Raw genomic sequence first — 16,425 nt, forward strand, 5'->3', positions numbered from 1 at the left:
GGGAAGAGAGTTTTCTTAGAATGGAATAAATATTCTTACTTTTAAATATTTCAGTGGGGGAAAGAAAATTTAAAGCTACCATTCCAGTCATAAAGCAAGTGAGCTAGAGCACAAGAAGCAGGGCAAATATGAGAGCAGTGCCATTTCTCCTAAAACAAAACAGCAAAGCGGCAGATACAAAATTGTACCGCATTTTTTATTACTGCATCACTCTTCTGCTTGTAAACAGAAACAACTTCAATCTAGACTTCCCCTGGATTTCTTGACTTTTGGTATAAAGGGGACAAAACACAAAATCTAACTCACAATGTTTAAATATCGTAAACCCAGATACTGCAGTACTATGTATAGAGACCATTCAGTTAAATGTAGTGCCTAATTTAACAACTTTCTGCTCATAGATATAAGCAGAATTGCACTGTGTACTTAAAATGTTTATATTTGTTAAGGTAATAACTAGTTATATTCCGTTAAGATGCTAAAATTTTTTGAAACAGTACTAAAAACAAATCAAACTAGTCTTCCTGGAGAAAGGTTAAATAGAACCTTCCTGGAGAAAGGTCAAACCTGAACCAACCTACAGAATGTCAACAATGTTATTAATTCAACAATAATAATTTATATTAGAAGAGATTCAACTTATGAGTAAATGGTTCTAACATATACTCTCCGTAATAGCTGAGGAGTTTCTTGTTAAACTTTGCAAAATGAAAAGTATCCAAAAGTTAGTAACTTATTTAAGGCACTGTATTTATATCTGTACCTTCATACAAGTATAGAGTTAAAAATAAACATTTAAGTTCAAAAGAAGCTGTAACATTTTTCAGATGATCAATTAAATTTCTATAGGAATTGGGCTTTGTTTAAATCTTCTTAAGTCACAGCAAATGGCCCCATGATCCCAAATGGTTTTCTAAGCATTATAAGGACTAACCCAGCTATTTAGAGAGAGGTCCTCCTTTTTTGTGCTGACTCTGAAAAGTATAAAGTCTTACAATGAAACCCCTTTATGATCAACAAGAACAACAAAGCCACATGCTTTTCAAAGCAACCTTTTCATGCACTCGAAATTCTAAAGATGATCAACACTTGTTATCACAGTGGACATTCCCCGCCCACCCCCCCGGTTGGTTTCAGAGAGAGCCCTTAATGATCCTTCATTTAGGGAAGGCTCATTTAGTCACACGGTAACAGAGCCTATCTGAAAAAGGGCAAGCTCCTCTATACAGGCCCAACAACTCACCCTATCTGATGACAGGAAAGGACTGCTGCAAAGTCATCTGGGCATGCAGATGTACCCTTAATTCTGACAAAGAGGCAAATCTGCACTGTTAGCTTAAGAGCCATGGATTAATGGTACATCCTACAGAATCGAGCATAGCATATTGAAAGCTTCTCTATTCTGGATAAGGCATAAAAATTCTCTCGTTTAACCTTCATAAGAGCTCTGGGCAGTTACTTTCATTTTTCTTCTTTCATGAGGAAACTGCAGATCAGAAGTGCAGTGTTACCTCAGATTAGTAGAACTGGCAGTAGTCACTGCATGTTTCATTTGTTATGACTTCAAAATAACTTCCAAGTAAAAACTGTCTTTATGTGATGCAGCAGAATCATTGTCATAGCTCCCTAAGATGTGACCTGACGCTATAACACAAAGGCTAAGGTCTTGAAGAGTTGTGGACTGTGCAGGAAAAAGCCACGTGTCTGAAATGCTGTTGTCAAAGGATCTTTATGATCTTTAAGTGGCCCAAGAGAAACCATTTATTACTGCCCACCAGCGTGGACACACCTTAGAACCAAGACAGTATTACTCAGACGTTTATAGCCAAGATGTTAACAGATATCATTTTCATTGTAAAGAATGACATACTCATTCAGCATATACATTTTTCTGTGTGTCTGTGGACCACTTTTAAAGTCCTTACTGAATTTGTTACAATATTGCTTCTGTTTTTTTTTATGTTTCCATTTTTTTTTTTTTTGGCTGCGAGGCATGAGGGATCTTAGCTCCCCCACCAGGGATCAAACCCCACACCCCTTGCAATGGAAGGGGGAGTCTTAATCACTGGACCACCAGGGAAGTCCCAACATATATATTTTTGATACCTCATTTTTGGAATGGCAGGGTAAGAACCTCTGACACTCCACTCCTCCATAAAAGCAACAAAAATCCTGGCAAAAAACTATCAAAATCAATTTTTTCAGAACTCTGGAAATCAATTAAAGGCTTGCAGCAATGTGAAGAGTGTTTATTAAAGAAAAACAGCTGAATCTTGTAAGAATAGCAACCACTGCGGTATTTCACCTTGCCCTAATTCTTGCTCACATCCTCCACCTCTGAAGTAGCCTTGTAAACTAATAGTTCTGCAACTACTACAGTAGCGATGAAAACAAGCAGCCTAGCAGCCACTCTTAAGAAACATGGATTTGGAACTCTATAAAAGCACCTTCCTAAGGAAAGGTCACTATCTGTCTGGCAACTTGAGTTCACTCTGTGTTAACAGCTGCTTACCCACAGGGCATGTGTCACAATCAATCTGCGGCAATTGTTTAACAATTTGGCTGCCTGGGCTGGCATTACCAGTTGAGGCTAACAATAGACTGACCAAAAAACTTAAAAGGAAAAACTGAAGAATGAGATGTTCACAGGGAGCTCTGAAAAGCTTCAATATATTCCTGGGAATCTAAAAGGCCATGCTCATATCTAGGGCTATATATGCATGCCCAGGAGAGACCTAAGAAGGCTCTAAACTCTTATTTCTGGCTGACTCTGAGCCTCCATTTAAGGAGGAATTGAAGACATAATACATACAGAAAACAAAGCGCAAAACAGCAGACGTAAATCCATCCTACCTTATCAGTAATTACAGTAAATTTCAATAGGTTAAACATTCCAATCAAATGGCAGAGATGGGCAGAATTGCTAAAAAACCATAATCCAACTATAAGGTGTCTTTAAGAGATACTTTAGAGTCAAAGACACAAGTAGGCTTAAAGTAAAAAGATGGAAAAAGAGGTACCCTGCAAACACCCAAAAGAGAGCTAAAGTGGCTATATTATTATCAGACAAAATAGATTTTAAGAAAAAAATTGTCATTAGAGACAAAGAAGGATATTTATAATGATAAAAAAGGTCAATCCATCAGGAAGACATAAATGTTATAAATATATGTGCATCTAACAATATGCAAGTTTTCAATCTTTCTACATTAACTCTACATTTTGTTGTGACTGTCTTCTTTCTCTTTAATTTCATATGCAGTGAAACAGGTTTAAAAAAATCAACATCAGTAGAAACTACTAAGTCAGTGGTCTACAAACCAATTAAAGTCAATAATGACACTTACAGTACCATAAAAATACTTATGTTTGACTGATTTTAAGAGCACACATTTTCCTCTGACACCCCCAAATCCCTCCAAAGAGCAAACCTCTGTCTTTTTCTTCTTCACTTTCAAAACTTTCTCTTCCATCATGTCGTGGGCTAGATGGAGAACTGTAACTCTCTGAAGATGTTTCTCCACATGTGTCATGTCCAGATCCAATGTCCAAATTCACATCTAAAAATTACGTGATTTTTAAAAAAACAGAATTGTTTAGTTAAATAAATTTCTGAATTGAACCATCAGAAATTAGTTACACCCTTATATATATATTTTCCAAGTTTTTCTATAATTACCTAAAAAGCTGGCCACTGACCTAGGTAAAAATTCATTACTGAGGCACAATTTTATTTGAAAATAATTGACGACTTTTTTGGGGGGGGGGGACAAATGCATTCTTAAAACAAAGGCAGAGGAAAAAATCAATATAACCGACTTTAAAAAATCAGAATTAAGATTCTTTGTAGGATCTGTCCAATATTAGCACATTGAGCCACTTCTTAGGTCTATACATTTTAACTCCTCAGAGCATGTTGTAAAATCTTTAAAAGAACTCAAAAATAGAACTGACTGCCAAAAATGCCTATTCAGTTAAAATTTCTATGCCTGAATATTTAAAAAGAGTAAATTGCTTCCCATCAAGTAGACTGAGTAACCCCTGAGTTCTAACCAGAAATGATGGACTGGGGAAAAAAACAAAACAAAACAAAAAAACCATTGGGATAGAAGGAGCCAAGATTTGCTCACTAAAATGCAGTGAAGACTTTGAAACTCTAAAGAGTAAGTTTCAGAAATGTAAAAAGAAAAAAAAAAGGCAGCTATTTCTCAAAATGAATTTATGAAATGATTTTGTTTAGATTATATAGCTAGCAAACATGCTAACCACCAAATGTCATATTATTACTCTGCAATTTTCAAAGAACTAAATACATAAATGTAAATCTATACTGAACATAATTTTCCCTTTCTGACAATCCAGGTGCTTCAGAATTGTGTAGTCTTTGGAATTTTTATAATAAAAAAATATGTGATCCTTAGGAGTCAGAGGTGTGGCTGGAAGGTGAGGATGAAATAACTATGCCAAAGGCTATTCCACAAATTGCCCTTTTAAACAGAGAGATAAACTGTTTTATTTATCATGTCTCAAAGAGCTTTTAAAAGCAAACACACTGCAAAAACACAGACGATGAACAGCACTGACTGTTTTGGGGAGAAAACAACATGGAGGGACGCAGTGAGGGATTTATTTTGTTCCCTTTTGCACCTTCAGAATTTTGAACTACATAAATGTATTTTACTCAAAATAGAAGTTAAATTTTAAATTAAAAATAAGTAATACTTATCTTTAACTGAGTTATTTAGAATTTTCAGCTTCAATATAGAATCTACATTTATGATATGCGTGATTGTTCTATTAAAAAAAATCTTAAGTTTACTGAATGCTTAAAGGTAATCACCTTCTTAAAGGTAATTCCTTCGTATTTCAAAGGGGAATTAATAAACAGGGGGTTTTTCCCTTTAAGTTGGAGCCAGCAAACATCTGAGCAATACTAGACAATAAGACAAGCTGTACAAAGTACTGACAGATATATTTATAGTCGTACTCTATAAACATAAATATATATGAATCAGTGACATATAGAGAGAACAAAATAGACAGAAAAGGTTAATCTTGAATCAAAAATCCTGAGATTGTACTTTCACAATATTTGAAAATAAAGAAATAAAGGAATGAGAGCCTGAGATGTTATCAAAAGTTCTTATAGCTAGCTAGTAGGAAGCAGTCACATAGCACAGGGAGATCAGCTTGGTGCTCTGTGACCACCTAGAGGGGTGGGATAGGGAGGGTGGGAGGGAGACGCAAGAGGGAGGGGATATGGGGATATATGTATACATACAGCTGATTGACTTTGTTATAAAGCAGAAACATACCACTGTAAAGCAATTATACTCCAATAAAGATGTTTTTTAAAAAGTTCTTTATAACCTATACAGTGTATGTTTTCTTCTAACTTATTAGAATAGGGAAAAAGAACCACATTACTGAACACCTCTGTGCTTGATACTAGCTAAATGCTTTTCATGTCATCACATTTAAGTTTTACAGTCCGGTGAGGTAGATATTCTTCTTTTACAAATTTAAGAAACTGGTGGAGTAAGGATTCAAACCCACATCTGTCTGACATCAAAGTCCACACACTTCTCTGAAAATATGAAGCTAAAAGGGAAAGAACTGTTACAAGCTTTTTTGGTGTAGTTCCCAAATCATGTGAGAGACGAGAGAGAGTGATGTCATGAGGGTGGTATATATTTGACAGGAATTTCAACTATAGAATGACCTGATTTAGTGTGTGCTTTAGAAGACAGTGCAGAAAATGAACCAGAAGGAGGAAACAGACAGGGAGGCCTGGCAGAAGCTATTTCTAATCATCCACAGACAGAGAACTCTTGTCTTCCTTATTTTAGCTTCTCCCCCTCCTTTTAGCTGCCATCACCACAGGAAACCTCAAAGATAATGAAGTGTTACAATATACGCATAAACATGGTTTTTTCCCATGTCATTTCCCCCCCAAAGACAGCTCAGTAATTAATTCAATGAGTGGGCCAGATGATTTTAGAGTCAAAATGCAACTATATTTCCTTATCAATATTAAATCTCTCTAAACAAATAGCTAGTTTAAAAATACACTCCATTAAAAAAATGGATATATTCTGGTTATTTATGTTGCATCACAACTGAAGGTACTAACATTTGAATAAAATTTATATTAAACAAATCTTATTGGTAGGGTCACCTGTCAACATATGTGTTAGACACACATGGACAAACACTTTCCTAGAGGTCTGTGAGCTTTTATTCTGTTTTTAAAAATCTTCACTATTAGTGGTAAAGGTAAATGTAACACAGAAAAGTTACCAATGAACCAGCACAAGGGACATTTCTCAGTCAAATGAACAAAAAATCTTTCACTTAAAAATAAAAGGACCTTGGGCTTCCCTGGTGGCGCAGTGGTTGAGAGTCCGCCTGCCGATGCAGGGGACACGGGTTCGTGCCCCGGTCCGGGAGGATCCCACATGCTGCGGAGCGGCTGGGCCCGTGAGCCATGGCCGCTGAGCCTGCGTGTCCGGAGCCTGTGCTCCGCGATGTGAGAGGCCACAACAGTGAGAGGCCCGCGTACCACAAATAAATAAATAAATAAATAAATAAATAAAAAATAATAAAAGGACCTTAAAATAATGGTGGGTAGATGGAAACCACACAAATCTAGTACAACGAAAATCTGAGTGTCTGAATTCCCCCGAAGTCCCATAAAACTCCACAAAGGACAGTCATTAAAACATGAAAAAGTCAACAAGATTTTTAAAAGTGACTTTACACAAGAACGAGTACAGGCTTCCACGAGGGTGGAAAGACCCCGCAGGTCCTGCAGCCTCTGCTCTGGAGCAGGGATTGGCTGAGAAGGAAACAATTGAGGAGACCACTGCTACCAGGGGAAGGAAAAGGTGCCAGAGTGTCACTGTGGCAAAGGAGAAATTTACCGCCGTGGCCGAATCAAATTTCCTGCATTAAACAATTCTGAAGTATTAATGGAGTTAATTCAGAAATCACTATTCACATCAACACAGGAAAAAAGTGTTATCAGGCTTTGACACAACAGCCTAATACCTACCGTAATAGGTACTCTGCTAAATATATTTAGGTGACATGTATTTGAAAGAAAAACACCCTTACCTTTCACAGAACCACCATGGGCGTGCTGAGGAGCGGAGATTCGAATACCATTTATTCTACTATTCAATCTGTTGTCAGTTTTCTTAATTTTCTCCCTAAGCCGAAAGTATACGTGTTACCCACATTGTTTATAAGAGTCCCCAGAGAACACACTAAGTACAGTATTAATAAAATTCCCCTCAAATTTTTTTATAATTAAAAAAAATGTTTAGTAAGGTACAATGTAAATCCAAGATTCACCCTTTAGTTTACAGGGCTGAGAATTTTGCCCCTCCAAACTGAAAATAATATTTGACAATAGCTTTATTTTTATCACCTGCATGTGTTGATTATTTAGAACTGAAAAAATTAAGTCCAGAGTAAAAATATAAAGAAAATGAATGGAAAAATACTATTTATACTACATAAATTAAACATGCCCATTATCAAATGTTGTCTCTTCTTACCAATTTCTATTACTGGAAAGATTAAATTGAACCTACTTTTCTATTTGTGGCTTTCCTTTCTTCTTATTTATTGAAGATAAACTTCGTTTTTCAGTTGAATGCTAGGGAAAAGAATTTTAAAAAATCAGATTAAAGCGAGACCATACTCGTGTAGGATAGTATCCTCTTATTCTGCTAAAAAACATTAAAATAATGCAGTCCCAGTCGTATATTCTAACACGTTTTAATTTCCAACCTCTTTTTTGAAGTTACCTACTTGACCCACTAAAATCTGCATATTCTGACAAATATTTAATATTAATTATGAGTAAAATATCTATTTCGTATTTTGCTTTTAAAATGGATGTGTATTTTTTCTTCTTATCACAAAATAAAACACAATCAAGTAACCAGTATTTGCTATACGTTTACTAATATTCTCGTAAAGTTCAGGTTGGTAAAACTGCAACACACAATTGCGTCAACTCTAAGAAGAAAAGGTGCTAGCACTGAAGCAGAGGGAGAAAAAGTATAATCACATAGACCTGAAACTTGGCCATTAAGTAAGTATGACTCCGATAACACACAATTTCTCAAAGTATGTTTTAATGCTTTAGTTCGTAAAAACACATTCCAGTAAAGGTTAACATTTGGATCTGAGTGTTGGCCAGTAATAAAAATCAATTTTCTAGAGAGAAGGTGGTTCTCTCCATAGCTGTACCCGTAAGTATCTCTCATGTATCTGTGGTGCCATGTTACCTAAACACACTTGAGAACATTCTGTTCTCTGATTACACCAACTCCTAAAAACCAAGTATTTCCTAAGTACATTCAGGACTGCTGGTAAACTGGCCCAACAACTCACGAGGGAAGGTCTGTTTCAAAATTCACATCACCAATAGCAAGATAGTGTAGGCATCACAATAAAATATACTAATATTTTTGAGCAATAAAAGTAATACAGGGCTTCCCTGGTGGCGCAGTGGTTAAGAATCTGCCTGCCAGTGCAGGGGACACGGGTTCGAGTCCTGGTCCGGGAAGATCCCACATGCCGCGGAGCAACAAGCCCGTGCGCCACAACTACTGAGCCTGCACTCTTGAACCCGTGAGCCACAAGGACTGAGCACGCGTGCCACAACTACTGAAGCCCGAGCGCCTAGAGCCCGTGCTCCGCAACAAGAGAAGCCACCGCAACGAGAAGCCCACGCACTGCAACAAAGAGTAGCCCCCGTTTGCCGCAAATAGAGAAAACCCACGCGCAGCAACGAAGACCCAACACAGCCCAAAATTAACTAATTAAATTAAAAAAAAACCCAAAAAACAGAAAAACAAAGTAATACATATACACTTCTTCAGGTCACAGAGGAGCTTAGATCATGTACACCAATGAACTTTGAAGTCTTAAATTCAAACATTCCTTCATTTCTTCTTACCAGATACACTATCTGACATAATAATGCTTAAAGAACTCGACTCTCATGCAGTGACAATGCTCGAACACCATGGCACAAAGACAAAACAAAGCCCCCGTACCTGGTCAGCTAAGGCCACACAGTGCTCCGGGTGCTGAATGGCGGTGCAGGTTTGCTTCCTCCAATCCATGATTCCATTCTGTTCAGAATACTGCATGGTGAGCCCATCCAATGGAGAACAACTTGTACCAACAGTGCTATCAAAAGAAGAGTTCACGCAAGTATGAAATTCTGTCCTCAATCAGCTAACCTTCTCATCTCATAATGAAGAAGCTATACTAACCCTTTCTTCAGTATATTGGTTTTTTATAGAATGCCTAGCAACGGCTCTAAGGAAAAAAGTCTACCATAAGAATAAACCAGTTCATACCTCTCTTACCTATTTAATAATTAATACCTGCCTCTGAGGAGGTTGACAACAGAGGCACAGTCTGTCTTTAGACTTATCCTGCACCACCCGCAGCTGGGGTGTTAATCCCAATCTCAAGAGAACCACTATGTACTGTGTGTGTCTAAGGCAAGTGAAGGGACAGGATAATGTGACTGAAAACCAAGAGAAACACACAACAGAAAGAGACTCAGAGAGAATCCAGAGGATGAAGTGACTGGACATGGACTCTGAATTAACAGTGTTTCACATCGGTCAAGGACTACAAGACGACAGAATTTTGGAAGAACACTGGAAAATATAAAAAGAGAACCAAATTTAAATTCTAGAACTGTACAATAAACTGAAATTAAGAACTCAATGGATGGAAACAGATGAAAAAAATCACTGAAGAGGAAATTTGATCATGAGAAAATAGACTGGAACACTGAGAGGAAAAAAATGTGGAAAACAAAAGAAATTTGAGAGAACATCTAGGACATGGAGAAAAGTCTAGCCTGTAAGCACCCCGAGCCTCAGAAGAGGGAACAAGAGAACAGGCAGAAGCAATACGCGAAGAGAGAATGTGCTGGGCTTCTCTAAAACAAAACTGTGTCAAACTTCAGACTCAGGAAGCAGAACTCACTCAAAGAAAGCTACAAATATATCATAGGAAACTGCTGAAAAACCAGACAATGGGAAAATTCAAAACCCCGGTCAGTTTGGTAAAGCACGCTAACTTTCAAAGAGCAGCAATGAGACTGAAGAACAATGGATACCCACGGCCCGTTGCTGCCCCTAAAAGCAGAATCTGGGGATGACACAGTTGATTTGGGAGGTGATCCAGAAGTGGGAGCAAGGAGTGGGGAGAACGAAACAGGAAAGGAGGAAAAACCAGCGTGGGGGTCCATGAGTGAGGCTGCCGCTATGAGCCACAGAGGCTCCAACCAGCGGGGACCTCCCAGAATTATATCCCCAAAGGGCAGGAAGCTGGAGCTCCCCACCAGTTGAGGGTTGACCCCTGGGGCAGATGAACGTGCAGCTCTGAACTGGGCTGGTTCAAGGGCTAAGCAGGCTCACAGGGTCAGCGCGGGCCCTGAGGCGGGAGGCGGGCAGTCGGGAGGCAGGGCCTGCGGAGGGACGGTCGCAGTGTGAGGGGGGTCAGAAGTCACAGACATGATTTCACGTGGCTTTTGCAGCAGAAATCAAACTGGGCTGAGAGGACATGATGCGAAGGACCAAGGGCACTAGACTGGAGACAGCGACACTGGAGCTTCCGAGCACTAACAGAAAGCAACTGCCAGCCTGGAGTCCTACGTCATATGCGCAAAAATGTCTTTCAAAAATGAAGGCAAAATAGACATTTTTTCCAGATAAAAACAAAGTGATTTCATGACTGGCAGACATATGACGACAGGGAATTCTCAAGTGTTCTTCAGTTAGAAGGATGCTCGGGCACACTGGAAGGAACAAAGAACAGTGGGATGGTAAAAACCTAAATGATTAATGCAAAAAGGTTTCACGAGGTTTAAAACTGAATTAAGATGCACGCCAGCTACAGTTTATAAGCTGGGAGGAGGTAAGGGGAGTTACAATGATCCGAAGTCCTCACGTGGGAAATGGTACAAGCACAAATATCAGACCTTCTTAAGTCAAAGATGTAGAATAAAACCTCTAGGTGACCGTCAGAAGAATCGAAAAACAATGTATGGAAAACTATCATGGCTAACAGAAGAGAAAAACAGAATTTTTAAAAAAACGCCCAAAAGCAAGAAAGGAGAGAAAGGAAAACACAGAAGAGGTGAGACAAATAACAAGCAAACAATAAAACGGCAGAATTATAGCCAAATACATCAGTAAGTAAACGTGATGCTGATTTTAAAACGCACAAAGTCATTCATGTTTTAGGAACTAGATACCTACTTCACAAGGGGACTTTTCCCGTTATGCTTCTTGTGGATTATGGTGTGCTGTAACACATCTAGAGTGGAGGAAAAAAACAATTTATTATACCAGATGCTTCTGCAAAATCCAAAAGGAAGATGCAACTAATGTATGTGACCATAACAGCACTGACAGACCATGTAGAGCACTTTCAAGCATTTTTCACAGAAAATTCCTTAAAGAAACAACTTTTCAAAGACACAGTAAGACACAGTCATTTCCTTAAATATCCTCTCAAATATGTCCCACCTAATAGCAAAATCAATTTTGTCCAAGACTATGAAATTTGACTATGAGCATTACGCTGCAAAACCACACATTCAATTTCAGGCTCTTTTTTAACCATTAGAAAAAAAAGAAGTGTCTCAAATATCAAAAAACCACATATTAATAAAACCAACACCCATGTACCCACCTCCCAGATATCTCTGTATTTGCCTCTTTTTATTAGGAAAGGAAATATCCCAGAAACAATCGAAGGCTTCCCTCCATTCCATTCAGCTCCCTCCCTCTACAGAGGTTAACTAGTTGAAATAATCTAGTGCACGTTTTTATTTTAACTACCCCTGTGTGTATTCACAAACACACAGTGGTGCTACTGTTTGAATATACTATAAATACCCTTTATTTTAATTGCCACCTAGCATGAAAATACCACAATCTATTTATAACTTTATTAACATTTGAAACATTTGGGTTAACATCCAAGTACTTGCTGTTACCCATAAGCTGCTTGGAGAGCCTGAATCCCTGTCCCTTGAACACATGGATGACAATTTTCATAGAAGCAGAACTGCTGGGTAGTAGCATTAATCACCTCCAACTTCACGAGAGTGTCAAATTTTTGTCCAAAATAGTTGTACCAATAGTTGTACCAATTTAAATTCCCATCAGCAGTAGATGAGGATTCCCATTACTTCGTATCTTTGATAACGTCAGACTTGAAAATGGTTTGCCAATCTGATGACTGTGAACTAATCTCTCATTGCTTTTTTTTTTAAATTATTTTACTTATTTTTGGCTGCATTGGGTCTTCACTGATGCACGCGGGCTTTCTCTAGTTGTGGCGAGCGGGGGGCTACTCTTCATTGCGGTGGCTTCTCTTGTTGCAGAGCATGGGCTCTAGGCACACGGGCTTCTGTGGTTGTGGCTCGCGGGCTCTAGAGCGCAGGCTCAGTAGTTGTGGCGCACGGGCTTAGTTGCTCCACGGCATGTGGGGTCTTCGTGGACCAGGGCTCGAACCCGTGTCCCCTGCATTGGCAGGCGGATTCTTAACCACTGCGCCACCAGGGAAGCCCCTCTCATTGTTTTTAGTTTGCATTTTCTGGACTACTCGTGAGGCTGCACCATTCAAGTTTCTTCTGTGAGAACCGCCTATGTTTATCTTTCCCTATATTGTTGACCAGACTGACTTTCTCAATGATTTTTAGAAGAATCTATTGTCTGGATGTATAGTCTTTACACCTGTAAATATCCTGCAAATGTCCTCTGAATGGTAACCCCTTGTCACGTGTTAAGCTTTAATTTAGATTAGAAAGATCTCCACCATGGTTATGCTCTGTCCTGTCAAGAAAGCCTTCTCATCCCAGACTATTAACATTTAAAAATTTAAGTTTTACATTTTACATATTACATTGAGTTTATATATGTTGCAAATAATTTGGTATTCATTTGAAATTTTCTGTGCCCAACAGAAGTAGGGATCTAATTATATAACATTTTTTTTGACTGGAAATCCAGCCAATACCATTTATTGCATATTCTTTCCCCACTTTTCTGTAAGGCCACCTGTCACAGTCCAAGTTCCCATATGTCTGTTTCTCAGTTCCTTAATCTGTTCTAACGGTTTGTTTACCTATCCCTGTGACAATATCACGCAGAATGACTTATTCCAGTGAATCAGCGTTTACCTTCTTCTTGACTTGAAGCTTCTGAGCTGTCTTCTTTTAAGTGTTCTAATATCTTAGAAGTCTTCAGAGAGGATTGTAAGTTATCTGCGGGAAGTATTAAATACCATTAACTTTTAGGGAAAATTATAATAGTGAGAAAAAAATATAATGATTACTCTTCTCCCACGGAGGATGAGAGTGGAGAGTTAATGGTAAAGAGAACAAGTCTAGTGGTTAGGACGCTGACGAAAGCTAGAGGACATAGCACAAAACCCTGGACTGGGAGTGCGGACCCTGAAGCATGGAGCCAGCTCTCCCCATAAAAGCCACAGGCGTGAAGCAAGCTGCTTCACATCTGCCTGCCCCAGCGTGCTCTTGTGCAAAATGAGGAGATGGACTAGATCAGGGCTTCTCAACTATCTGTGCTGTGTAAGGTTTTTCAGAATTTCCAGTTTGTGTGGATCGCTCCTTTTATGAAAGACAGTATAATATGGCAACGTCAGATTACTCCCAGCATCTCCTCTCTGTTCCTGTTCTTCTACCATAGACCAGTGATCAGCAATCATGGACCAGCACTGACCCACGGAACCCACTCTGATGCACTGGATTACGTCTCCATTAAAATACAGACCAATAGGCTTCTGGAGGTCAACATTTTAAGTCATTCAGGAGTTTAACATTTGTTCTCTCAGCTGTCAGGATACGGAATATTGCTCTCTGTTGCGGGGGCAGGGGAAGTTAGAGCTGTCATTTCTTAAAAGAGTAAGTGCAAATGAACTTTGCCAGTGATGTGTTCTTTGGTAAAATAATTTGAACATCCTGACCAGATTTTCCACAATCTCAAAATATGTCCTTTAATACACTATTTTGATTTCACAACGATTTGATATCTTAAAATCTACCAGCCTCTTTAGCACTGCTCATGTAATTTAGATACTGCCAAACTCTCCAGATGGGTTTTCTGTTATTTATATGTGTACTACTCACTTGGGTACATTTTCCTAGGCAGCCCGCTAAAATCTGAATTAAAAGTTTAACTTCATGCTTCAATGCTTTTTTAGAATTAGACGCTATTTATAGATATTCATTAAAAACCACACTTGGTTCAAGTGGAAAGCACTGACTGTTAAATCCATTAACGACTCTAGAATGATCAGGATTCTCTTCTAAAAAAGCTATTGCCACTATTCAGACATGAATTTAAACATGGAGTTGTTCATCTTGTCTTAGTCATGAAAAGCCATTAATTCTAGTTGCTACTTTTTGTTTAAAATGTTTAAGGCATATATACATACACACAAATGATTAGAAAAACTAAAAGTTAACCCCTATGTAACAATAAATATCCAATCATACTATTTTTTTTTTTACCTCTTTTTTTTCCTCCCACTTCGAACTGAGGAAAAATGTATTTTCTTTCCCCTCTAGGTACAGGGAGACATGGCTTTGTTGAAAGCAGAAGGAAAGACTCAAAAAACAAGAAAAATACATAGCGACTTGCCATAGTGGCTGTGCTTAAAGTTAGCAGAAATTCTCCTAAAGCACACATCGATGTTACTGGCAAAATATTTATTAAAAAAGGCAGCTGAGATAGACGTGTATAAAACTAAACTCAAGGCAGACCATGATGAATGCTGAAACACGTGGGCAAAACCAAACCACAAGAACATAAGAGACACCTAGGAAATCCTCATGAGGTGTTATTTCAGTTGGGTCCTGAAACAGGTGTGACTTTAACAGACTGTAACAAAAGAAAGGGTGCAGAACGAACCAAGACCCTGGGACAGGAAACGGCAGGGTGTCCTGAACGGCTGCAGAGCCTGCGAGCCCTGGGAGCCCGAGAGAGGTGACAGGCGGCTCGAGGGGCTCACGGCAGGGCTTGAATTTCACAGCAAGCGTTTAAGGTTCTCAATAGAGGATTAACAAATTGATCCCCGAGACAATCCCATGACAGGTTATAGTACAGTAAGAAACTAGAATCTGAGAGAAGTGAGGTTTTTGCACAGTCTGAGCATGAAAAAAAGATCTAACTAACAATGGGATTGGTGGGGAGGGGTAAAAAGGATGATGTCCTTTGTCTGGTGTGACTTGGCCTTTAAATGACTGAATACAAAGAGGAAAAGTGAAAAGAGTAAGGCCAGAGTTTCCAGCCTGGGAGGCTGGGGAGGTCATTATGGGAACAGGGGCAGATCACGAGAGGTTATCCATCACGCAAGCAGCACTGAAGCATCTCTACAACCTGTAAGCCAGATCTCTCAAGGAACTTGAGGATCCAGTATGCCCACGAGTTTGAGATACTTGGCCCTTGCCTTGGAATCAGTCTGTTTTGTGACATTAGCTTTTTTTTTTTTCTTTTTTTAAATTTTTACTAGAGTATAGCTGATTTACAGTGTTGTGTTAGTTTCTGCTGTACAGCAAAGTGAATCGGTTTTATATATATATATATACATACATCTACTCTTTTTTACATTCCTTTTGCATATAGGTCATTACTGTTTTGTCACATTAGCTGTTGTAAGTTATTTTCTTTAAAATTGCAGTGCAAAATTCACTAAAAACTACAAATGTTTCTAATTTTGTATGCCACTATTCCTTGACCTTAACTAAAATGACAATGCCGTACAAGATGGCATGGTAAAGAAATCCAAGCGAGGAAAGGGCCAAATTTCTACAGAGAAGCAGAGGGACACTTACTGAGGCTGTGTAGAGGGTCTGATGATATGGACTGAAAAAAGCTGTGTACTTTCTGATTCTGCAGAAAAGCTCGTGATGAAGTTGAAAATAGCTGCCTGCATGTAAAAAGACATTCATTAATTTCATGTACTATAAATCCATGAGATAGTTTAGATTGTAAACAAACTCAGTGGCAGTTTAATTCAGGTATAAAAAATTGTTTTCCTAAGGAAAAGAATATTATTTTCTAATGTATTTCCCATAGGAGGAAGTAAATAAAAGACTTATTTTTAATTTTATATAATCTAGTGGCAACGCTTCAATTCTAACCAACTATGTGTTATTTCAGCCTTTTACCCAAGTGGTCCAAAAGTCGCCTTTCTGCTCAGAAAAACAACTTCAGCTTCTTTACCTGTCTTCATAGGTGTTACTTTTCATCATTTGGGTGTACCATGAAGGCACCTCCCCACAGTCTGAAGGTAAGAGGTTGGGAAGTTCGGGATGCAGGAGTTCTGGAAACTACGAACGGAACGCAGCGG

At 38.6% G+C, this 16,425-nt stretch overlaps 1 protein-coding gene across 7 annotated transcripts in view; it reads right to left on the reverse strand.

Annotated features, from left to right (window-relative positions):
• ZCCHC2 (zinc finger CCHC-type containing 2) overlaps positions 1 to 16,425 on the reverse strand; it is a 56,858-nt gene that overhangs the window by 13,296 nt on the left and 27,137 nt on the right. For all 7 annotated transcript variants that reach the window (XR_010836762.1, XR_010836763.1, XR_010836761.1 and 4 more), the window contains exons 6-12: positions 15,908 to 16,002; positions 13,235 to 13,318; positions 11,304 to 11,361; positions 9,075 to 9,210; positions 7,599 to 7,663; positions 7,117 to 7,211; positions 3,432 to 3,560 (exon numbers count right to left, since the gene is read on the reverse strand). Coding sequence is in view for 1 of the 7 variants with exons in the window: in XM_059041407.2 (XP_058897390.1) it covers positions 3,432 to 3,560; positions 7,117 to 7,211; positions 7,599 to 7,663; positions 9,075 to 9,210; positions 11,304 to 11,361; positions 13,235 to 13,318; positions 15,908 to 16,002 (662 nt within the window). In the remaining 6 variants the exon portion in view is untranslated. The remainder of the gene's footprint in view (positions 1 to 3,431; positions 3,561 to 7,116; positions 7,212 to 7,598; positions 7,664 to 9,074; positions 9,211 to 11,303; positions 11,362 to 13,234; positions 13,319 to 15,907; positions 16,003 to 16,425) is intronic.

Source organism: Kogia breviceps, chromosome 15 (genome assembly GCF_026419965.1).
Source record: "Kogia breviceps isolate mKogBre1 chromosome 15, mKogBre1 haplotype 1, whole genome shotgun sequence".
Taxonomy (NCBI): Eukaryota; Metazoa; Chordata; class Mammalia; order Artiodactyla; family Physeteridae; genus Kogia; species Kogia breviceps.